Below are 24,097 nucleotides of genomic sequence, written 5' to 3'. Positions count from 1 at the left end.
CGTCCCCACTCGCGCCGGCTCTCCGGATGGGGACAGGGAAGCTTCAGTACTGTATTCCCCCAACCCTAATCTAACCTGGGGGAGGGGGCTCCGGCGCGGGGCGAGAGGGCACAACAGGAACTCCCTGATGGGATTAAGCGGCGGGTGGGGCTCAGCCGGTTTCACCCAGAACAATATGTCACGCACTGGATGGACTGAACAATCTCCTCCTGTGCCCTCAGACGCTCTCCCTCACACCCCACCCGTGTCTGAGAAATCCTTCTCCGCCCCCCCCACCCCCGCCATTTATGTAGGATCTGTCACGGGAAGGGCTAAACCACCTTTCGCCTTGGCTCAGTGTAGTGCTGAGGGAGCGCCCCTCGGCGGGAGGGAGCGCCGCAGAGCGTGCGGAGGGAGCTCCGGAACCCCGGCTGATGAGGGGGTGGTCGTGCCGTCCCAACACCACCCACAGGCCTGCCCTGCTGTGCGCGGCCCCGCCAACCTCTGCTCTTTTGCCTTTCCGCAGGACTGCGAGACCTTCGAGAAGTGCTGCCCGAACGTGTGCGGCTCCCGGAGCTGCGTGGCGGCCCGCTACATGGCGCTGAAGGGCCGGAAGGGTCCGGTGGGCATGCCGCGGGGCGCCAGCTGCGACCGCTTCATGTGCGCCCAGCAGGGGTCCGAGTGCGACATCTGGGACGGGCAGCCGGTGTGCAAGTGCCGGGATCGCTGCGAGAAGGAGCCGCACTTCACCTGCGCCTCGGACGGCCTCACCTACTACAACAAGTGCTACATGGACGCGGAGGCGTGCACCAAGGGTATCACCCTGACCGTGGTCACCTGCACCCACCGCTTCGGCAGCCTCAGCACCAGCGCGCCGTCGCCGCTCCCGCACACCACCCCGCGCCCCACCCCGGCGAGCGCGCTCACCACGGCGCAGGGCGTACTCGCGCCCGCGCTCCTCTCCACGCCCGTGCCCCAGTCCATTTACGTGGGCGGCACCGCCAGCTTCCTGTGCGACGTCAGCGGGCGCCCGCGGCCCGACATCACGTGGGAGCGGCGGCTCGAGGGCGGGCCCCACGTGGTTCTGCGACCCAATCACGTGCGCGGCAACATGGTGGTGACCAACATCGGCCAGCTGGTCATCTACAACGCGCAGCTGCAGGACGCGGGCACCTACACGTGCACGGCGCGCAACGCCGGCGGCGCCGTGAGCGCGCACTTCCCCTTCTCAGTCATCCGGCGCGAGGCGCTGGTGCCCGACGGCGGCAGCACCAACAGCAGCGGCGGGGGAGGCGGGGGCGCGGGAGCGGGCGGCGGGGGCGCGCTCCCCGCCCGCGAGTGCCTGCGGCGGCCCGAGCGCCAGCCCTGCGGTCCCGGGAGCGCGCAGCACGTCCGCTGGTTCTATGATGCCAAGAAGAACAACTGCTTCACCTTCACCGCCTGCGGGGCTGGGAACGGGAGCAGGAACGCCAACGGGGACCGGGGCGGGGGCGGGGAGGGCGGCCTAGGCCACTTCGGCAGCTACGAGGCGTGCATGGGGAGCTGCATGGACGAGCCGGTGAACATCTGCAGCCTGCCGGCGCTGCAGGGCAGCTGCAAGGTGTGGGAGCCCCGCTGGGCGTACAGCAGCGTCCACCGGCAGTGCCAGTCGTTCATTTACGGCGGCTGTGGCGGCAACGAGAACAACTTCGAGAGCCGGGAGACGTGCGAGGAGATCTGCCCGTACCCCCGGAACCAGCACTGTAAGGCCTGCAAGCCTCGCTTCAAGATCGTCACCAGCTACTGCAAGAGCGACTACGTGATCGTGGGGCGCGTGACCGAGCTGGCCGAGGAGACCGACTCCGGCCGCGCGCTCTTCACCGTCGACCGGGTGCTCAAGGACGAAAAGATGGGGCTGCAGTTCTTTGGCAGCGAGGTGCTGGAGATCACGCTGCTGAACATGGACTGGAACTGCCCCTGCCCCAACATGACCAGCGAGGAGGGGCCGCTCATTGTCATGGGCGACGTGCACAATGGCATGGCCACCCTACAGCCACATAGCTTCGTCCGGCCCCTCAGCGACAAGCGCATCAAGAAGCTGGCCGAAGTCAAGGAGAAGAAGACGTGTGACCTGCTGAGGGAGCTGACCGGCCTGCAGTAGCCCGGCACCGCTCCCCAGTCAGCTGAGGTTGGCGGCTGGGCAGTTGGCTAGGATTGGTCCTAAAGCAGCACTGGCCAGTTGCGATCAATGGCTCAGTCCAGGTCAATGGTCCAGTCCCACCCACTCAGTGGTACGATTTGAGTCACTGGTACAGTCCCAGTTAGTAGTCCATTCTGGGTCAGTGATCCAGTCCAGCTTAGTGGTCAGTCCCTGTCAGTAGTCTAGTCTGTGGTCTGGTTCAGTCCTCATCAATGTTCTGGTCCAGGTAAACGGACTAGTTGAAGTCAATAGTCCAGTCCAGGTCTTTTGTCCATTCCTTGTCAGTGTTATGGTCCAGGTAAACGGACTAGTTGAATTCAATGGTCACTTGTCTGGTTTTGGTTAATTGAGCAATTTTAGCCAATGGGTGGTTGCTGTTTACTAGACCACTACTAGTGAATACTGGTCACTGAGCCAATTCTGTTTAAGGTGGTTAAATAGAATTGGCATGGTATGGTTAATGGATTGATATTGACCAAAGAGCTGGTTCTGGTCAACAGTTTATTTTAGGACAATGCATTGGTTCTGGCCAAAGTTGTAATTCAAGGTTATATAGGTACACTTTTATGGGCAACTATTGGTTAATTGACAAGTTTTTATCAATAGACCGGTTCAGTCTTTGAACCAGTACTAGTCAATCACCCACTTCAGCTTCATGGATCAGTTATGGTTCATGGAGCAATTCAGGCTCTCGGTGCGAGTGAGGGGGTGCGGTTAGTTGTAGTCTGGGTCTGTTACTGGATCAGTTTTGCTCTGTGGGAGAATCTGGTCAGTGCATTGATCTGGTTGATGGGCCGGTATTGGTCAATGAGTTGGAACTAACAATTGGTTGCTTTATCAGCCAATTCTGGTCAATGAGCTCGTTGCTGGTAAATGGCTTGTTGTGGTTGGTGGGACAAATCTGGTTATTGGAATGGTTCTAGTCAAGGCCCTGTGTTCCAGATCTAGTCAACATGCTGATTCTCTGCAATGGCTCTGCTAAGCAATAGGCCAGTACTGGTTAGTGGGTTATTCCTGGTCAACTGCTGTTAATTAATTATCTAGTTCTGGTGTTTGGGTACAAATGGACTATAAACCATTCTGGTTAATTGATCTTCCTGATCAAACGGTAGGTTCTGATAAGTTTCCACATAGGATGATGGGACGATAGGTTAATCAGTCCATTTGTCGGCCAGCTCCGCTCAGTGGTCACTATTTGTCTAATTGATGGGTTTGTTCTGGTCAGTGAACTGGTTTTGATTAGTTCAGTGGTCCTAGTGAACATCTTGTTCTGGTTAAGGGATTACTTTTGTTCTAAGTCGGGGGTTCCTAACCTTGCTTGATGGTATTGGTCCATGCCATAAAAAAGGTTGGGAACCATGGTCTAAGACTAAATGATGGTCTTGGTCAGTGAGCCATTATGGACAATGGCCAGTGCTGGTGAATGGGTAACTGTTGGTGATTTGGCCAATCCCTGGTCAACAGGCAACAGGTTAATTGACCGGTTCTGGTCAAGAGGCCAATTCTCATTATTGGGATAGTGCTAGTTAAAGTTTCAAGTAAATTTATTATCAAAGTACTTTGATATTTGAAGTCAATTAATGGACTGGTAATGGTTAATGGTAAATGAGTGGTTTTGCTTTCAGAGTTACTGGACCAGTTCCGGTCAAGAGGCCACATCTGGTTAATCGATCGTTCTGGTCAGTGGTGTTATTGATAATGGGATCTGGTTGTGGTCAGTGGGCCATTTGTGGTCAACATGCTGGATGTGACAACTGACCGATTCTAATTCCAGATAAATGACTAATTCTAATTCAGATGCTGGTTCAAGTTAATGAACAAGTTCTTAATAATGAGCAGAGCTAGCATGTTAACCAGTCTCCATGCTTGAATGAGGCCCTTGCTCATTATCTTGTTAAAGCACGGGGACTGATTAATGTGTGCTTCTGGTTTCTAGACCAGTTCTAGTGGATGGGCTGGTCTTGGTCAATGGGCCAATCCTAGTCAATCAGTCAGTCCTGGTCAGCGGGTCAGTCCTGGTCAATGGGCTCGTTCTGGTCAATGGGCCAATCCTGGTCAATGGGCCAATCCTAGTCAAGGGGCTCGTTCTGGTCAGTGGGCCAATCCTGGTCAATGGGCCAATCCTAGTCAAGGGGCTCGTTCTGGTCAGTGGGCCAATCCTGGTCAGTGGGCCAATCCTGGTCAATCAGTCAGTCCTGGTCAGCGGGTCAGTCCTGGTCAGCGGGCCAGTCCTAGTCAAGGGGCTCGTTCTGGTCAGTGGGCCAATCCTGGTCAATCAGTCAGTCCTAGTCAGCGGGTCAGTCCTAGTCAAGGGGCCAATCCTGGTCAATGGGCCAATCTGAGTTAAGGGGCCAATCCTAGTCAAGGGGCCAATCCTAGTCAATCAGTCAGTTCTGGTCAGCGGGTCAGTCCTAGTCAATGTCCAATCTGAGTCAAGGGGCCAATCCTAGTCAATCAGTCAGTCCTAGTCAAGGGGCCATTTCTAGCCATTGGGCTAGTCTTGGTCAATAGGCCAGTCAGTCCTGGTCAATAGGGCTCTACTTCTCCAGAATTCCATACAGAACAAAAGATATCAGTGAAAAGTTTCTGTAAAAGGAGTCTCACTTTTGACAAATTAAATAAGCACTTACTTTAGATTTAGTGTGTGTGACCCAAATAGTAGAGGAGGTCTTGTCGTACTGGTGGGCCTGGGTGGTGATGTGTTGAGCTTTAGTGGAGTGCAGTTCACTGTGAGATGTCCCTCTGGTTAGGGTTACTGGGTTATGCCAGATTCCCAGGCTGTGGGTACACTGCCATGTTTGTGCCTCTCCTCCTTCTACTGCAGTTGGATCAGCGCTCACCATCTGACATCATGCCCAGAATCCACCAATCAAAATGGGAAATTGATTGGAATGTTGCCTTGTGATGTCACTGGTGTAGACACTCCTGAGATTCCAGAGGCAGCGCAGGTGCCTGAAAACGTCACTGCATTGGAGAGGGTGTCCTCCCTGGCCCTCACAGCGGCTGAGCGATAACTCTAGGAATGGTCACGGTCTGTGCAACCGATCCCAACCCCTTGCAGCAAGAATGGGTAGGGGGAGGGAAAAATACCGAGCCTTGCTCCTTCCTCTGTCCCAGACATCACTCTGATAGTCCTGACACCCCTCTTTGCTTCCCTGATGCAGCCTCCCAATGAGATGCTGTCACTCCCTCTGGCTCCGTGCATCATAACCTGGCCATGAGGGGCCAATTGGTAATAGGCACTCTCCCCTCTCCCCCGAACAGCACAGCTGATGGCCAGTGCGGAGTATCCAAGGACATGGATGGTGAGTTCAAATCTCATCTCCTCCCAGTAGGTTACCTCCCATTCACTGCCCAGACCCAAGACTCACATGTGAACAGAACATAGAATTTTATAGCACAGTACACACCCTTTGGCCCACACAGTTGTGCCAACCTTTTAACCTACACTAAGATCAATCTAACCCTTCCCTCCCACATAGACCTCCATTTTTCTATCCTCCACATCCCTGCCTATGAATCTTTGGATTGTTTACCACCACCCCTGGCAGCGTGTTACAGCCACCCACCCCACTCTGTGTAAAAAAAAACTATCACATCCCCTCTATACTTTCCTCCAATCACTTTAAAATTATGCCCTCTCTTCCACCCTGGGAAAACGTCTCTGGCTGTCCACTCGAGCTATGCCTCTTATCGTCTTGTACACCTCTATCAAGTCACATCTCATCCTCCTTCACTCCAAAGAGAAAAGCCCTAGCTCGCTTAGCCTATCCTTATAGGACATGCTCTCCAGTCCAAGCAGAGTCCTGGTAAATTTCCTCTGCACATCCTTTCTGTAATAAAGTGACCAGAACTGAATGCTGAATACTACAAATGTGGTCTAACTAGGTTTTATAGAGCTGCAATATCTCACAGCTTTTGAACACAATTTCCAAACAACTGAAGGCCAACACACAGTATGCCATCTTAACTGTCCTATCTACTTGTGCAGCAACTTCGAGGGATTTATGGATATGGACAGACGCTGGAGCAAAGTTGGCATGAGATCAGAGACACCACCTGCCACACCCTCCCAACTCGCTACTTAATCCATTGAACCGAACCTTGTCAAGGCTAATATTTCAGTCTGTGCCATTACCCACAAATCAGAGAGACCTCAGGACCACTTCAGCATCAAGGAGACTCTGGGCAACCTCCGTCACTCTATAGACACCCAGGATGTAGACCACAAACTACAGATTTGTAATTTCTAGCCCCACTGGACACTTAGGTCCCAACATTTCAAAGGGCATTTGGAACAGCCTTATCCTCTCTCTAATCTCTGATGTCTACCCTAGATGTAATGTTGAATATTTATAAGGCATTGGTCAGATGACACGGAGTATTGTTAGCAGCTGTGGGCCTCTTAGCCAAGAAAGAATATGCTGGCATTGGAGAGGGTTGAAAGAAGGTTCACGAGAATTATCCTGGGAATGAAAGGGTTAATGTATGAGGAGACCTTGATGGCTCTGGGCCTATTCTCACTGAAGTTTATAAGAATGAGGGGTGTTCTCATTGAAACCTATTGAGTATTGAATGGACTAGACAGAGTGGATATGGAGAGAATGTTTCCTATAGTGGGGAGTCTAGGACCAGAGGGCACAGACTCAGAGTACAATGACGTCCCTTTGGAACAGAGATGAGGAGGAATTTCTTTAGCCAGTTGATAGGTTTCTGATTAGTAAGGGTGTCCGAGGTTACGGGGAGAAGGCAGGAGAATGGGGTTGAGAGGGATAATAAATCAGCCATGATGGAATGATGGAGCAGCCTCAATGGGTCGAGCAACCTAATTCTATTCCAGTGTCTTATGGTGTGCGATGGGACAGAGATGTTTGAGCTGGGAACAGGCAATTTCTTTTCAAAGTAATTTGAAATATTAAACCTCTGCTGGTGTGAGCTCTTGGTAGGGTTAGGGTTACACAGAGGGATGAGATAAATGAATCCAATTTTGTAAATAGCTCTGTAATCAATTCCAGTCAGAACAAAAAGTTTGTAGAATGTTGGTGATTTTACTGTGAATGAATTTATAATGATGATGTGAATACTATTTATTTGTACCTGAATCTAGAGCCAATCTTTTCAATTGATTAAATATCAATATTCAATCTCTAATAAAGTATTGATTGAATTTGACTCTGGTCTTGTTCATTCACCCTCACGGATACATACACTAACGACCAGTCAGCTGACAAGTGTCTGTGGGCTTCCTACTTGGAAATGCTTCTGTGCTGCACGTCACCCCATGGATCGCTTACCGAACTCCATACTTCACAAGAAAATGGCTCATCACTGAGTCCATTAGAGACCTGGCGAGACACACACAGTCTCACATCCCTGGTTCCAGAGGGGTCTGGGAAATCAGCTACATAATTCCTTGAAAGTAGCAACACAGGTAGACAGGGGAACACAAGGGATTCTGCAGATACTGGAAATCCAGAGCAACACAGAAACACACAAAATGCCGGAGGAACTCAGCAGGTCGGGCAGCGTCTACAGAGGGGAATAAACAGTTAATGTTTCATACTGAGACCCTTCTTCAGGGCTGGAAAGGGAGCCTTTGGCACATTGGCCTTCATAAATCAAACTATTGAGCACAGGAGTTGCGATGTTATTCTGACATTGTGTAAAGCATAGGTAACATTTAGAGTAATGGTCACTTACCTACAGGAACGATATCAAAATATTAAAAGAATACAGAGAAAATTACAAGGATGTTGCCAGGTCTTGAAGACCTGAAGAAATAAGCAAAGGTTTCTTGGTACTTTATTCCCTGGAGCATAGGAGAAAGAGGGAAGATTTGATAAAGGTATACAAAATTCTGAGGATATAGATAAGATAAATGCAAGCAAGCTTTTCCACTGAGATTGAGTGAAACCCGAACTAAATGTCATGGGTTAAGGGTGAAAGGAGAAATGTTTAAGGGCAACTTCATCACTCAGAGGGTGATGAGCGAGTGGGATGAGTGCCCAGCGGAAGTGGTGGATGCAGGTTCAATTTCAACATTTAGGAGAAGTTTGGATTGGTATGTGGAGGGAAGTTTGGATTGGTACGTGGATGGGAAGTTTGGATTGGTATGTGCAGAGGAGTTTGGATTGGTATGTGGAGGGAAGTTTGGATTGGCATGTGGAGGGAAGTTTGGATTGGTATGTGGAGGGAAGTTTGGATTCGGTATGTGGAGGGAAGTTTGAATTGGTATGTGGAGGGAAGTTTGGATTGGTATGTGGAGGGAAGTTTGGATTGGTATGTGGAGGGAAGTTTGGATTGGGATGTGGAGGTAAGTTTGGATTGGTATGTGGAGGGAAGTTTGGATTGGTATGTGGAAGGAAGTTTGGATTCAGTATGTGGAGGGAAGTTTGGATTGGTATGTGGAGGGAAGTTTGGATTAGTATGTGGAGGTACGTTTGGATTGGTATGTGGAGGCAAGTTTGGATTGGTATGTGGAGGGAAGTTTGGACTAGTATGTAGAGGTAAATTTGAATTGGTATGTGGAGGGAAGTTTGGATTCAGTATGTGGAGGAGGTTTGGATTGGTATGTGGATGGGAAGTTTGGATTGGTATGTGGAGGGAAGGTTGGATTAGTCTGTGAAGTTACGTTTGGATTGGTATGTGGAAGGAAGTTTGGATTGGTATGTGGAGGTACGTTTGGATTGTTATGTGGAGGGAAGTTTGGATTGGTATGTGGAGGGAAGTTTGGATTGGTATGTGGAGGTACGTTTGGATTGGTATGTGGAGGGAAGTTTGGATTGGTATGTGGAGGGAAGTTTGGATTGCTATATGGAGGGAAGTTTGGATTGGTATGTGGAGGTACGTTTGGATTGGTACGTGGATGGGAAGTTTGGATTGGTATGTGCAGAGGAGTTTGGATTGGTATGTGGAGGGAAGTTTGGATTGGCATGTGGAGGGAAGTTTGGATTGGTATGTGGAGGGAAGTTTGGATTCGGTATGTGGAGGGAAGATTGAATTGGTATGTGGAGGGAAGTTTGGATTGGTATGTGGAAGGAAGTTTGGATTCAGTATGTGGAGGGAAGTTTGGATTGGTATGTGGAGGGAAGTTTGGATTGGTATGTGGAGGTACGTTTGGATTGGTATGTGCAGGTACGTTTGGATTGGTATGTGGAGGGAAGTTTGGATTGGTATGTGGAGGTACGTTTGGATTGGTATGTGGAGGGAAGTTTGAATTGGTATGTGGAGGGATGTTTGGATTGGTATGTGGTGGTAAGTTTTGGTTAGTATCTGGAGGTACGTTTGAATTGGTATGTGGAGGGAAGTTTGGATTGGTATGTGGATGGGAAGTTTGGATTGGTATGTGAAGAGGAGTTTGGATTGGTATGTGGAGGGAAGTTTGGATTGGTATGTGGATGGGAAGTTTGGATTGGTATGTGAAGAGGATTTTGGATTGGTATGTGGAGGGAAGTTTGAATTGGTATGTGGAGGGAAGTTTGGATTGGTATGTGGAGGGAAGTTTGGATTGGTATGTGGAGGTAAGTTTGGATTAATATGTGGAGGTACATTTGGATTGGTATGTGGAGGGAAGTTTGGATTGGTATGCGGGAGGGAAGTTTGGATTGGTATGTGGAGGGAAGTTTGGATTGGTATGTGGAGGGAAGTTTGGATTGGTATGTGGAGCGAAGTTTGAATTGGTATGTGGAAGGAAGTTTGGATTGGTATGTGGAGGGAAGTTTGGATTGGTATGTGGAGGGAAGTTTGTATTGGTATGTGGAGGGAAGTTTGGATTGGTATGTGGAGGGAAGTTTGGATAGGTATGTGGAGGGAAGTTTGTATTGGTATGTGGATGGAAAGTTTGGATTGGTAAGTGGATGGGAAGTTTGGATTGGTATGTGGAGGGAAGTTTGGATTGGTATGTGGAGGGAAGTTTGGATTGGTATGTGGAGGTACGTTTGGATTGGTATGTGGAGGGAAGTTTGAATTGGTATGTGGAGGGATGTTTGGATTGGTATGTGGTGGTAAGTTTTGGTTAGTATCTGGAGGTACGTTTGGATTGGTATGTGGAGGGAAGTTTGGATTGGTATGTGGATGGGAAGTTTGGATTGGTATGTGAAGAGGATTTTGGATTGGTATGTGGAGGGAAGTTTGAATTGGTATGTGGAGGGAAGTTTGGATTGGTATGTGTAGGGAAGTTTGGATTGGTATGTGGAGGTAAGTTTGGATTGGTATGCGGGAGGGAAGTTTGGATTGGTATGTGGAGGGAAGTTTGGATTGGTATGTGGAGGGAAGTTTGGATTATTATGTGGAGGTAATTTTTAATATGTATGTGGAGGGAAGTTTGGATTGCTATGTGGAGGGATGTTCGGATTGGTATGTCGAGGTAAGTTTGGATTGGTATGTGGAGGGAAGTTTGGATTGGTATGTGGAGGAAAGTTTGAATTGGTATGTGGAGGGAAGTTTGGATTGGTATGTGGAGGGAAGTTTGGATTGGTATGTGGAGGGAAGTTTGTATTGGTATATGGAGGGAAGTTTGGATTGGTATGTGGAGGGAAGTTTGGATTGGTATGTGGAGGGAAGTTTGTATTGGTATGTGGATGGGAAGTTTGGATTGGTAAGTGGATGGGAAGTTTGGATTGGTATGTGGAAGGAAGTTTGGATTGGTATGTGGAGGGAAGTTTGGATTACTATGTGCAGGTACGTTTGGATTCGTATGTGGAGGGAAGTTTGGATTGGTATGTGGAGGGAAGTTTGGATTGGTATGTGGAGGTATGTTTGGATTGTTATGTGGAGGTACGTTTGGATTGGTATGTGGTGGTAAGTTTTGGTAAGTATCTGGAGGTACGTTTGGATTGATATGTGGAGGGAAGTTTGGATTGGTATGTGGATGGGAAGTTTGGATTGGTATGTGAAGAGGAGTTTGGATTGGTATGTGGAGGGAAGTTTGGATTGGTATGTGGAGGTAAGTTTGGATTGGTATGTGGAGGGAAGTTTGGATTGTTATGTGGTGGTAAGTTTGGATTAATATGTGGAAGTACATTTGGATTGGTATGTGGAGGGAAGTCTGGATTGGTATGTGGATGGGAAGTTTGGATTGGTATGTGAAGAGGAGTTTGGATTGGTATGTGGAGGAAAGTTTGGATTGGTATGTGAAGAGGGGTTTGGATTGGTATGTGGAGGGAAGTTTGGATTGGTATGTGGAGGTACGTTTGGATTGGTATGTGGAGGGAAGTTTGGATTGTTATGTGGAGGTAAGTTTGGATTAATATGTGGAGGTACATTTGGATTGGTATGTGGAGGGAAGTCTGGATTGGTATGTGAAGAGGAGTTTGGATTGGTATGTGGAGGGAAGTTTGGATTGGTATGTGGAGGGAAGTTTGGATTAGTATGGGGAGGGAAGTTTGGATTGGTATGTGGAGGTACGTTTGGATTGGTATGTGAAGAGGAGTTTGGATTGGTATGTAGAGGGAAGTTTGGATTGGTATGTGGAGGTAAGTTTCGATGAGTATGTGGAGGTACATTTGGATTGGTATGTGGAGGGAAGTTTCGATTGGTATGTGGATGGGAAGTTTGGATTGGTATGTGAAGAGGAGTTTGGATTGGTATATGGAGGGCAGTTTGGATTGGTATGTGGAGGGAAGTTTGAATTGGTATGTGGAGGGAAGTATGGATTGGTATGTGGAGGGAAGTTTGGATTGGTATGTGGAGGGAAGTTTGAATTGGTATGTGGAGGGAAGTTTGGATTGGTATGTGGAGGTACGTTTGGATTGGTATGTGCAGGGATGTTTGGACTGGTATGTGGAAGGAAGATTGTATTGGTATGTGGAGGGAAGTTTGGATTGGTATGGGGAGGGAAGTTTGGATTGGTATGTGGAGGGAAGTTTGGATTGGTATGTGGATGGGAAGTTTGGATTGGTATGTGAAGAGGATTTTGGATTGGTATGTGGAGGGAAGTTTGAATTGGTATTTGGAGGGAAGTTTGGATTGGTATGTGGAGGTAAGTTTGGATTAGTATGTGGAGGTGAATTTGGATTGGTATGTGGAGGGAAGTTTGGATTGGTATGTGGATGGGAAGTTTGGATTGGTATGTGAAGAGGAGTTTGGATTGGTATGTGGAGGGAAGTTTGAATTGGTATGTGGAGGGAAGTTTGGATTGGTATGTGGAGGGAAGTTTGGATTAGTATGGGGAGGGAAGTTTGGATTGGTATGTGGAGGTACGTTTGGATTGGTATGTGCAGGGATGTTTGGACTGGTATGTGGAAGGAAGTTTGGATTGGTATGTGAAGAGGAGTTTGGATTGGTATGTGGAGGGAAGTTTGGATTGGTATGTGGAGGTAAGTTTCGATTAGTATGTGGAGGTACATTTGGATTGGTATGTGGAGGGAAGTTTGGATTGGTATGTGGATGGGAAGTTTGGATTGGTATGTGAAGAGGAGTTTGGATTGGTATGTGGAGGGAAGTTTGGATTGGTATGTGAAGAGGAGTTTGGATTAGTATGTGGAGTGAAGTTTGAATTGGTATGTGGAGGGAAGTTTGGATTGGTATGTGGAGGTATGTTTGGATTGGTATGTGCAGGGATGTTTGGACTGGTATGTGGAAGGAAGTTTGGATTGGTATGTGAAGAGGAGTTTGGATTGGTATGTGGAGGGAAGTTTGGATTGGTATGTGGAGGTAAGTTTCGATTAGCATGTGGAGGTACATTTGGATTGGTATGTGGAGGGAAGTTTGGATTGGTATGTGGATGGGAAGTTTGGATTGATATGTGAAGAGGAGTTTGGATTGGTATATGGAGGGCAGTTTGGATTGGTATGTGGAGGTAAGTTTGGATTAGTATGTGGAGGTACATTTGGATTGGTATGTGGAGGGAAGTTTGGATTGGTATGTGGATGGGAAGTTTGGATTGGTATGTGAAGAGGAGTTTAGATTGGTATGTGCAGGGAAGTTTGAATTGGTATGTGGAGGGAAGTTTGAATTGGTATGTGGAGGGAAGTTTGGATTGGTATGTGGAGGGAAGTTTGGATTGGTATGGGGAGGGAAGTTTGGATTGGTATGTGGAGGTACGTTTGGATTGGTATGTGCAGGGATGTTTGGACTGGTATGTGGAAGGAAGTTTGGATTGGTATGTGAAGAGGAGTTTGGATTGTTATGTGGAGGGAAGTTTGGATTGGTATGTGGAGGTAAGTTTCGATTAGTATGTGGAGGTACATTTGGATTGGTATGTGGAGGGAAGTTTGGATTGGTATGTGGATGGGAAGTTTGGATTGGTATGTGGAGGGAAGTTTGGATTGGTATGTGAAGAGGAGTTTGGATTGGTATGTGGAGTGAAGTTTGAATTGGTATGTGGAGGGAAGTATGGATTGGTATGTGGAGGTACGTTTGGATTGGTATGTGCAGGGATGTTTGGACTGGTATGTGGAAGGAAGTTTGGATTGGTATGTGAAGAGGAGTTTGGATTGGTATGTGGAGGGAAGTTTGGATTGGTATGTGGAGGTAAGTTTCGATTAGTATGTGGAGGTACATTTGGATTGGTATGTGGAGGGAAGTTTGGATTGGTATGTGGATGGGAAGTTTGGATTGATATGTGAAGAGGAGTTTGGATTGGTATATGGAGGGAAGTTTGAATTGGTATGTGGAGGGAAGTTTGGATTGGTATGTGGAGGTAAGTTTGGATTGGTATGTGGAGGGAAGTTTGGATTGGTATGTGGAGGGAAGTTTGAATTGGTATGTGGAGGGAAGTTTGGATTGGTATGTGGAGGTAAGTTTGGATTAGTATGTGGAGGTACATTTGGATTGGTATGTGGAGGGAAGTTTGGATTGGTATGTGGATGGGAAGTTTGGATTGGTATGTGAAGAGGAGTTTGGATTGGTATGTGCAGGGAAGTTTGAATTGGTATGTGGAGGGAATTTTGGATTGGTATGTGGAGGGAAGTTTGGATTGGGATGTGGAGGTACGTTTGGATTGGTATGTGGAGGGAAGTTTGGATTGTTATGTGGAGGTAAGTTTGGATTAGTATGTGGAGGTACATTTGGATTGGTATGTGGATGGGAAGTTTGGATTGGTATGTGAAGAGGATTTTGGATTGGTATGTGGAGGGAAGTTTGAATTGGTATGTGGAGGGAAGTTTGGATTGGTATGTGGAGGTAAGTTTGGATTAGTATGTGGAGGTACATTTGGATTGGTATGTGGAGGGAAGTTTGGATTGGTATGTGGATGGGAAGTTTGGATTGGTATGTAAAGAGGAGTTTGGATTGGTATGTGGAGGGAAGTTTGGATAGGTATGTGAAGAGGAGTTTGGATTGGTATGTGGAGGGAAGTTTGGATTGGTATGTGGAGGTAAGTTTCGATTAGTATGTGGAGGTACATTTGGATTGGTATGTGGAGGGAAGTTTGGATTGGTATGTGGATGGGAAGTTTGGATTGATATGTGAAGAGGAGTTTGGATTGGTATATGGAGGGAAGTTTGAATTGGTATGTGGAGGGAAGTTTGAATTGGTATGTGGAGGGAAGTTTGGATTGGTATGTGGAGGTAAGTTTGGATTGGTATGTGGAGGGAAGTTTGGATTGGTATGTGGAGGGAAGTTTGAATTGGTATGTGGAGGGAAGTTTGGATTGGTATGTGGAGGTAAGTTTGGATTAGTATGTGGAGGTACATTTGGATTGGTATGTGGAGGGAAGTTTGGATTGGTATGTGGATGGGAAGTTTGGATTGGTATGTGAAGAGGAGTTTGGATTGGTATGTGCAGGGAAGTTTGAATTGGTATGTGGAGGGAATTTTGGATTGGTATGTGGAGGGAAGTTTGGATTGGGATGTGGAGGTACATTTGGATTGGTATGTGGAGGGAAGTTTGGATTGTTATGTGGAGGTAAGTTTGGATTAGTATGTGGAGGTACATTTGGATTGGTATGTGGATGGGAAAATTGGATTGGTATGTGAAGAGGATTTTGGATTGGTATGTGGAGGTACGTTTGGATTGGTATGTGCAGGGATGTTTGGATTGGTATGTGGAGGTACGTTTGGATTGGTATGTGCAGGGATGTTTGGACTGGTATGTGGAGGGAAGTTTGGATTGGTATGTGGAGGGAAGTTTGGATTGGTATGTGGAGGTAAGTTTGGATTGGTATGTGGAGGGAAGTTTGGATTGTTATGTGGAGGTAAGTTTGGATTAGTATGTGGAGGTACATTTGGATTGGTATGTGGAGGGAAGTTTGGATTGGTATGTGGATGGGAAGTTTGGATTGTTATGGGAAGAGGAGTTTGGATTGGTATGTGGAGGGAAGTTTGGATTGGTATGTGGAGGTACGTTTGGATTAGTATGTGGAGGGAAGTTTGGATTGGTATGTGGATGGGAAGTTTGGATTGGTATGTGAAGAGGATTTTGGATTGGTATGTGGAGGGAAGTTTGAATTGGTATGTGGAGGGAAGTTTGGATTGGTATGTGGAGGTAAGTTTGGATTAGTATGTGGAGGTACATTTGGATTGGTATGTGGATGGGAAGTTTGGATTGGTATGTGAAGAGGAGTTTGGATTGGTATGTGGAGGGGAGTTTGGATTGGTATGTGGAGGGCAGTTTGGATTGGTATGTGGAGGTAAGTTTGGATTAGTATGTGGAGGTACATTTGGATTGGTATGTGGAGGGAAGTTTGGATTGTTATGTGGAGGTAGGTTTGGATTAGTATGTGGAGGTACATTTGGATTGGTATGTGGATGGGAAGTTTGGATTGGTATGTGAAGAGGATTTTGGATTGGTATGTGGAGGGAAGTTTGAATTGGTATGTGGAGGGAAGTTTGGATTGGTATGTGGAGGTAAGTTTGGATTAGTATGTGGAGGTACATTTGGATTGGTATGTGGAGGGAAGTTTGGATTGGTATGTGGATGGGAAGTTTGGATTGGTATGTAAAGAGGAGTTTGGATTGGTATGTGGAGGGAAGTTTGGATAGGTATGTGAAGAGGAGTTTGGATTGGTATGTGGAGGGAAGTTTGGATTGGTATGTGGAGGTAAGTTTCGATTAGTATGTGGAGGTACATTTGGATTGGTATGTGGAGGGAAGTTTGGATTGGTATGTGGATGGGAAGTTTGGATTGATATGTGAAGAGCAGTTTGGATTGGTATATGGAGGGAAGTTTGAATTGGTATGTGGAGGGAAGTTTGAATTGGTATGTGGAGGGAAGTTTGGATTGGTATGTGGAGGTAAGTTTGGATTGGTATGTGGAGGGAAGTTTGGATTGGTATGTGGAGGGAAGTTTGAATTGGTATGTGGAGGGAAGTTTGGATTGGTATGTGGAGGTAAGTTTGGATTAGTATGTGGAGGTACATTTGGATTGGTATGTGGAGGGAAGTTTGGATTGGTATGTGGATGGGAAGTTTGGATTGATATGTGAAGAGGAGTTTGGATTGGTATATGGAGGGAAGTTTGAATTGGTATGTGGAGGGAAGTTTGAATTGGTATGTGGAGGGAAGTTTGGATTGGTATGTGGAGGTAAGTTTGGATTGGTATGTGGAGGGAAGTTTGGATTGGTATGTGGAGGGAAGTTTGAATTGGTATGTGGAGGGAAGTTTGGATTGGTATGTGGAGGTAAGTTTGGATTAGTATGTGGAGGTACATTTGGATTGGTATGTGGAGGGAAGTTTGGATTGGTATGTGGATGGGAAGTTTGGATTGGTATGTGAAGAGGAGTTTGGATTGGTATGTGCAGGGAAGTTTGAATTGGTATGTGGAGGGAATTTTGGATTGGTATGTGGAGGGAAGTTTGGATTGGGATGTGGAGGTACGTTTGGATTGGTATGTGGAGGGAAGTTTGGATTGTTATGTGGAGGTAAGTTTGGATTAGTATGTGGAGGTACATTTGGATTGGTATGTGGATGGGAAGATTGGATTGGTATGTGAAGAGGATTTTGGATTGGTATGTGGAGGTACGTTTGGATTGGTATGTGCAGGGATGTTTGGATTGGTATGTGGAGGTACGTTTGGATTGGTATGTGCAGGGATGTTTGGACTGGTATGTGGAGGGAAGTTTGGATTGGTATGTGGAGGGAAGTTTGGATTGGTATGTGGAGGTAGGTTTGGATTGGTATGTGGAGGGAAGTTTGGATTGTTATGTGGAGGTAAGTTTGGATTAGTATGTGGAGGTACATTTGGATTGGTATGTGGAGGGAAGTTTGGATTGGTATGTGGATGGGAAGTTTGGATTGTTATGGGAAGAGGAGTTTGGATTGGTATGTGGAGGGAAGTTTGGATTGGTATGTGGAGGTACGTTTGGATTAGTATGTGGAGGGAAGTTTGGATTGGTATGTGGATGGGAAGTTTGGATTGGTATGTGAAGAGGATTTTGGATTGGTATGTGGAGGGAAGTTTGAATTGGTATGTGGAGGGAAGTTTGGATTGGTATGTGGAGGTAAGTTTGGATTAGTATGTGGAGGTACATTTGGATTGGTATGTGGATGGGAAGTTTGGATTGGTATGTGAAGAGGAGTTTGGATTGGTATGTGGAGGGGAGTTTGGATTGGTATGTGGAGGGAAGTTTGGATTGGTATGTGGAGAGGAGTTTGGATTGGTATGTGGAGGGAAGTTTGGATTGGTATGTGAAGAGGAGTTTGGATTGGTATGTGGAGGGAAGTTTGAATTGGTATGTGAAGAGGAGTTTGGATTGGTATGTGGAGGGAAGTTTGAATTGGTATGTGGAGGGAAGTTTGGTTTGGTCTGTGGATGGGAAGTTTGGATTGGTATGTGGAGGGAAGTTTGGATTGGTATGTGAAGAGGAGTTTGGATTGGTATGTGGAGGGAAGTTTGAATTGGTATGTGGAGGGAAGTTTGGATTGGTATGTGGAGGGAAGTTTGGATTGTTATGTGGAGGTAAGTTTGGATTAGTATGTGGAGGTACATTTGGATTGGTATGTGGAGGGAAGTTTGGATTGGTATGTGGAGGGAAGTTTGGATTGGTATGTGGAGGTAAGTTTGGATTGGTATGTGGAGGGAAGTTTGGATTGTTATGTGGAGGTAAGTTTGGATTAGTATGTGTAGGTACATTTGGATTGGTATGTGGAGGGAAGTTTGGATTGGTATGTGGAGGGAAGTTTGGATTGGTATGTTGAGGTACGTTTGGATTAGTATGTGGAGGGAAGTTTGGATTGGTATGTGGATGGGAAGTTTGGATTGGTATGTGAAGAGGATTTTGGATTGGTATGTGGAGGGAAGTTTGGATTGGTATGTGGAGGCAAGTTTGGATTAGTATGTGGAGGTACATTTGGATTGGTATGTGGAGGGAAGTTTGGATTGATATGTGGATGGGAAGTTTGGATTGGTATGTGAAGAGGAGTTTGGATTGGTATGTGGAGGGAAGTTTGGATTGGTATGTGAAGCGGAGTTTGGATTGGTATGTGGAGGGAAGTTTGAATTGGTATGTGGAGGGAAGTTTGGATTGGTATGTGGAGGGAAGTTTGGATTTGTATGTGGATGTAAGTTTGGATTGGTATGTGGAGGGCAGTTTGGATTGGTATGTGGAGGTAAGTTTGGATTAGTATGTGGAGGTACATTTGGATTGGTATGTGGAGGGAAGTTTGGATTGGTCTGTGGATGGGAAGTTTGGATTGGTATGTGGAGGGAAGTTTGGATTGGTGTGTGGAGGGAAGTTTGGATTGGTATGTGGATGTAAGTTTGGATTGGTATGTGGAGGGCAGTTTGGATTGGTATGTGGAGGTAAGTTTGGATTAGTATGTGGAGGTACATTTGGATTGGTATGTGGAGGGAAGTTTGGATTGGTCTGTGGATGGGAAGTTTGGATTGGTATGTGGAGGGAAGTTTGGATTGGTATGTGAAGAGGAGTTTGGATTGGTATGTGGAGGGAAGTTTGAATTGGTATGTGGAGGGAAGTTTGGATTGGTATGTGGAGGGAAGTTTGGATTGTTATGTGGAGGTAAGTTTAGATTAGTATGTGGAGGTAGATTTGGATTGGTATGTGGAGGGAAGTTTGGATTGGTATGTGGAGGGAAGTTTGGATTGGTATGTGGAGGTAAGTTTGGATTGGTATGTGGAGGGAAGTTTGGATTGTTATGTGGAGGTAAGTTTGGATTAGTATGTGGAGGTACATTTGGATTGGTATGTGGAGGGAAGTTTGGATTGGTATGTGGAGGGAAGTTTGGATTGTTATGTGAAGAGGAGTTTGGATTGGTATGTGGAGGGAAGTTTGGATTGGTATGTTGAGGTACATTTGGATTAGTATGTGGAGGGAAGTTTGGATTGGTATGTGGATGGGAAGTTTGGATTGGTATGTGAAGAGGATTTTGGATTGGTATGTGGAGGGAAGTTTGGATTGGTATGTTGAGGTAAGTTTGGATTAGTATGTGGAGGTACATTTGGATTGGTATGTTGAGGGAAGTTTGGATTGGTATGTGGATGGGAAGTTTGGATTGGTATGTGAAGAGGAGTTTGGATTGGTATGTGGAGGGAAGTTTGGATTGGTATGTGGAGGGAAGTTTGAATTGGTATGTGGAGGGAAGTTTGCATTGGTATGTGGAGGTACGTTTGGATTGGTATGTGCAGGGATGTTTGGATTGGTATGTGGAGGTACGTTTGGATTGGTATGTGCAGGGATGTTTGGACTGGTATGTGGAGGGAAGTTTGGATTGGTATGTGGAGGGAAGTTTGGATTGGTATGTGGAGGGAAGTTTGGATTGGTATGTGGAGGTACGTTTGGATTGGTATGTGCAGGGATGTTTGGATTGGTATGTGGAGGTACGTTTGGATTGGTATGTGCAGGGATGTTTGGACTGGTATGTGGAGGGAAGTTTGGATTGGTATGTGGAGGGAAGTTTGGATTGGTATGTGGAGGTAAGTTTGGATTGGTATGTGGAGGTAAGTTTCGATTAGTATGTGGAGGTACATTTGGATTGGTATGTGGAGGGAAGTTTGGATTGTTATGTGAAGAGGAGTTTGGATTGGTATGTGGAGGGAAGTTTGGATTGGTATGTGAAGAGGAGTTTGGATTGGTATGTGGAGGGAAGTTTGAACTGGTATGTGGAGGGAAGTTTGGATTGGTATGTGGAGGGAAGTTTGCATTGGTATGGGGAGGGAAGTTTGGATTGGTATGTGGAGGTACGTTTGGATTGGTATGTGCAGGGATGTTTGGACTGGTATGTGGAGGGAAGTTTGGATTGGTATGTGGAGGTAAGTTTCGATTAGTATGTGGAGGTACATTTGGATTGGTATGTGGAGGGAAGTTTGGATTGGTATGTGGATGGGAAGTTTGGATTGGTATGTGGATGGGAAGTTTGGATTGGTATGTGGAGGTACGTTTAGATTATTATGTGGAGGTAAGTTTGCATTAGTATGTGGAGGTACGTTTGGATTAGTATGTGGAGGGAAGTTTCGATTGGTATGTGGATGGGAAGTTTCGATTGGTATGTGGATGGGAGAGATCTGGAGAATCAGAATTACGTTTATTACCCCGGTGCCTGTTGGGAAATTTGTTGATTTGCGTCAGTAATATATTGCAACATATAATAATTAGTATATATAGTGGTTGTCCATCATGTCCGATAATGATGGGAACAGGAAACCCATGCGGAGGAGTTTTTAAAGCGGAAAAGCTGTTGCACTGCACTGCAATAGTTCCACTCTCTTGATCTCTCAAGTCCGAGTCCATCACAAACTTGAGTCTTTATTGCTTTTTTGCACTGGATGACCATGACGTCTTCTGTGCCTTGTCATGCCCTTTGCTCTCCACGGAGTGTTGCAAAAAGGCCTTCCTGGCCATTGGATCTCACTGTAGATCTCATCCACCCAGTCCACTGGAGCGGACTTTGCAGGCTAGAACAGGCATTCCCCTATTTCACTGGGGTACGAGATCACTGGCAACCCTCACCTGGTTTAGCCCAGCTGTTGAAGCGATGTGCCAGGGCTGCTGTCTCATGCAAACAGCAACTTGGAGCAGCAGGTAGAGCTGAATGTCTGGTAGAGATCAAAGGTGAGTGAAAGTCCTCGGATGGACATGACAAACCCTCCCACTAGAGGTGCTACCCCTCTCTGGGCACCCCATACACAATTACCCTGACTAATCAATATCCTATCAACTCTACTTTAAATAGACCAAAAGACCATAAGATATAGGAGCAGAATTAGGCCATTTGGCCCATTGAGTCTGCTCTACCATTTCATCATTGTCGATCCATTTTTCCTCTCAGCCCCAATCTCCAGCCTTCTCCCCGTATCCCTTCATTCCCTGACCAATCAAGAATCTATCGAGCTCTGCCTTAAATATACATAAAGACTTGGCCTCCACAGCTGCCTGTGGCAAAGAATTCCACTCATCTCTGTTCTAAAAGTATGCTCCTCTATTCTGAGGCTCTGTCCTCTGGTCTTAGACTCTCCCACCGCAGGAAACATCCTCCCCAAATCTACTCTATCAAGGCCTTTAACCATTCAATAGGTTTCAATGAGGTCGCCCCTCATTTTTCTGAATTCTAGTGAGTACAGGCCCACAGCCATCAAACACTCTTCATATGACAAGCCTTTCAATTTTGGAATCACTTTTGTGAACCGCCTTTGAATCCTCTCCAGTTTCAGCACGTCCTTTCTAAGATAAGGGGCCCAAAATACTCACAATGCTCCAAGTGAGGCCTCACCAGCACTTTATAAAGTTTCAACATTACATCCTTGCTTTTATATTCTAGGTCTCTTGAAATGAATGCTAACATTACATTTGCCTTCCTCACCACAGGCTCAACCTGCAAATTAACCTTTAGGAAATTCTGCACAAGGACTCCCATGTCCATTTTGGCCTCAGTTTTTAATATTTTCTCCCCATTTAGAACATAATTAACCCTTTCATTTCTTCTACCAAAGTGCATGACCATACACTTCCTGACACTGTATTCCATCTGCCATTTCTTTGCCCATTCTCCTAATCTAAGTCCATCTGTAGCCTCTCTACTTCCTCAAAACTACGTGCTCCTCCAACTATCATCATATCATCTGCAAATTTTGCAACAGACCCATTAATTCTATCATCCAAATCATTGACATACAACATAAAAAAAACCCACCCCAACACAGACCCTGTGGAACACTAAAGTCACCAACAGCCAGCCAGAAAAAGCTCCTTTATTCCCACTCTTTACATCCTGCCAGTCAGCCACTGCTTTATCCATACTAGAATCTTCCTTGTAATACCATGGGCTCATAGCTTGTTAAGCAGCCTCATGTGTGGCACCTTGTCAAAGGCCTTCTGAAAATCCAAGTACACAACATCAACTGATTCTCCTTTGTCTATCCCGCTTGTTACTTCATCAAAGAATTCCAACAGATTTGTCAGGCAAGATTTTCCCTTGGGGAAACCATGCTGACTATGGCTTATTTTATCATGTGCCTGCAAGTACCTTGAGACCTCATCCTTAATAATTGACTCCAACATCTTCCCAACCACTGAGGTCAACCTAATTGGCCAATAGTTTTCCTTCTTCTGACTTCTTCATTCTTGAAGAGTGGAGTGACATTTGCAATTTTCTAATCTTCTGGAACAATTTCAGAATGTAGTGATTCTTGAAAGATCATTACTATTGCCTCCACAATCTCTACAGTCACCTCTTTCATAATCTTGGGGTGTACACCATCTGGTCCAGGTAACTTATTTGCTTTCAGACCTTTTAGTTTCCCAAGATCTTTCTCTCTAGTTTTGGTAATTTCACACACCTCATGCCCCCTGACATTTTTGAACTTCCGGCATACTGCTCTAGTGTCTTCTACAGTGAAAACTGATGTAAAGTACTTAATAGATTAGATTAGATTAGATTAGATTTTATTGTCATTGTGCCAAGTACAGATACAAAGCCAATGAAATGCAGTTAGCATCTAACCAGAAATGCAAAGAATAGTGGTATTTACAAGATAACTGCGAATAAAAAGTAAGTGCTACAACACAAAAATATAAAAGTACTGAGACAGTACAATATGGGTGCAATACTGCTTAGCGCTGTGATGTGAGGTTCAGCAGGGTCACAGCCTCAGGGAAGAAGCTCTCCTTATTCAGTTCATCTGCCATTTCCTTGTCCCCCATTACTATCTCTCCGGCATCATTTTCCAACAGGCTGATATCCCCTATCACCTCTCCTTTACACGTCATGTATCTGAAGAAACTTTTGATGTCTTCTTTAATATTATTGGCTAGCTTACTTTCGCATTCCATCTTTACCTGTTGGTTTTTAAAAGCTTCCCAATCCTCTAACTTTCCATTAATTTTCACTCTATTATATGTCCTCTCTTTGGCTTTTAGGCTTCGACTTCTCGTTAGCCACGGTGTGTCATTTGCCCTTTATAATACTTCTTCCTCTTCGGGATGAATATATCCTATGCTTTCCGAATTGCTTTCAGAAATTCCAGCCATTGCTGCTCTGCCATCATCCCTGCCAGTGTTCTTTTCCAAACAGTTCTTCTCCTCTCTCATGCCTCTGTAATTCCCTTTATTCCAGTGTAATACTGATACATCTGACTTTAGCTTCTCCTTCCCAAATTTCAGGGTGAATTTGATCATATTATGATCACTTTTCCCTAAGGGTTCTTTTTACCTTAAGTTCTCTAAGTAATTCTGGTTTATTCACAACACCCAGTCCAGAATAGCTCATCCACTCGTGGGCTCAACCATGAGCTGCTCTAAAAAGCCATCTCGTGGGCACTCTAGAAAATCCCCCCTCCTGGAATCCAGCACCAACTTGATTTTCTCAATCTACCTGCATATTGAAGTCCCCCACAACTATTGTAACGTTGCCTTTTTGGCATTCATTTTCTATCTCCCTTTGCAATTTGTTGACCACATCCTTACTACTGTTTGGGGGGTCTGTATACAACTCCCATCAGGGTTTTTTTACCCTTGCAATTCCTTAGCTCGATCCACAATGATTCAACACCTTCAAACTCTATGTCACCTCTTTCTAATGATTTGATTTCATTTGTCACCAACAGATCA

The 24,097-nt window shown here is 45.8% G+C and overlaps 1 protein-coding gene across 5 annotated transcripts; it reads left to right on the top strand.

Annotated features, from left to right (window-relative positions):
- The first annotated feature begins 559 nt into the window (after positions 1-559).
- On the top strand, positions 560-3,470 carry LOC134336578 (WAP, Kazal, immunoglobulin, Kunitz and NTR domain-containing protein 2-like). 5 transcript variants are annotated; one of them, XM_063030869.1, is made up of 2 exons: positions 560-1,220; positions 1,272-3,470. In XM_063030869.1, the coding sequence occupies exons 1-2, from the start codon at positions 575-577 to the stop codon at positions 2,117-2,119; spliced, it is 1,494 nt and encodes a 497-aa protein (XP_062886939.1). In that variant the 5' UTR covers positions 560-574; the 3' UTR covers positions 2,120-3,470. The 5 variants fall into 5 exon arrangements, with proteins under 5 accessions (XP_062886939.1, XP_062886936.1, XP_062886937.1 ...); XM_063030866.1 differs by having other exon boundaries at positions 560-1,227; positions 1,261-3,470; XM_063030867.1 differs by having other exon boundaries at positions 560-1,244; positions 1,287-3,470.
- Positions 3,471-24,097: the final 20,627 nt, after the last annotated feature.

This window comes from Mobula hypostoma, chromosome 22, assembly GCF_963921235.1.
Source record: "Mobula hypostoma chromosome 22, sMobHyp1.1, whole genome shotgun sequence".
NCBI lineage: Eukaryota > Metazoa > Chordata > Chondrichthyes > Myliobatiformes > Myliobatidae > Mobula > Mobula hypostoma.
The sequence above is the reverse complement of the archived record's forward strand: the minus strand, read 5'-3'. Positions and strand labels throughout refer to the sequence as shown.

Excerpts from the sequence above, each read along its gene's own strand:
- LOC134336578 (XM_063030865.1), top strand. The coding sequence starts at position 575 with ATGGCGCTGAAGGGCCGGAAGGGTCCGGTGGGCATGCCGCGGGGCGCC.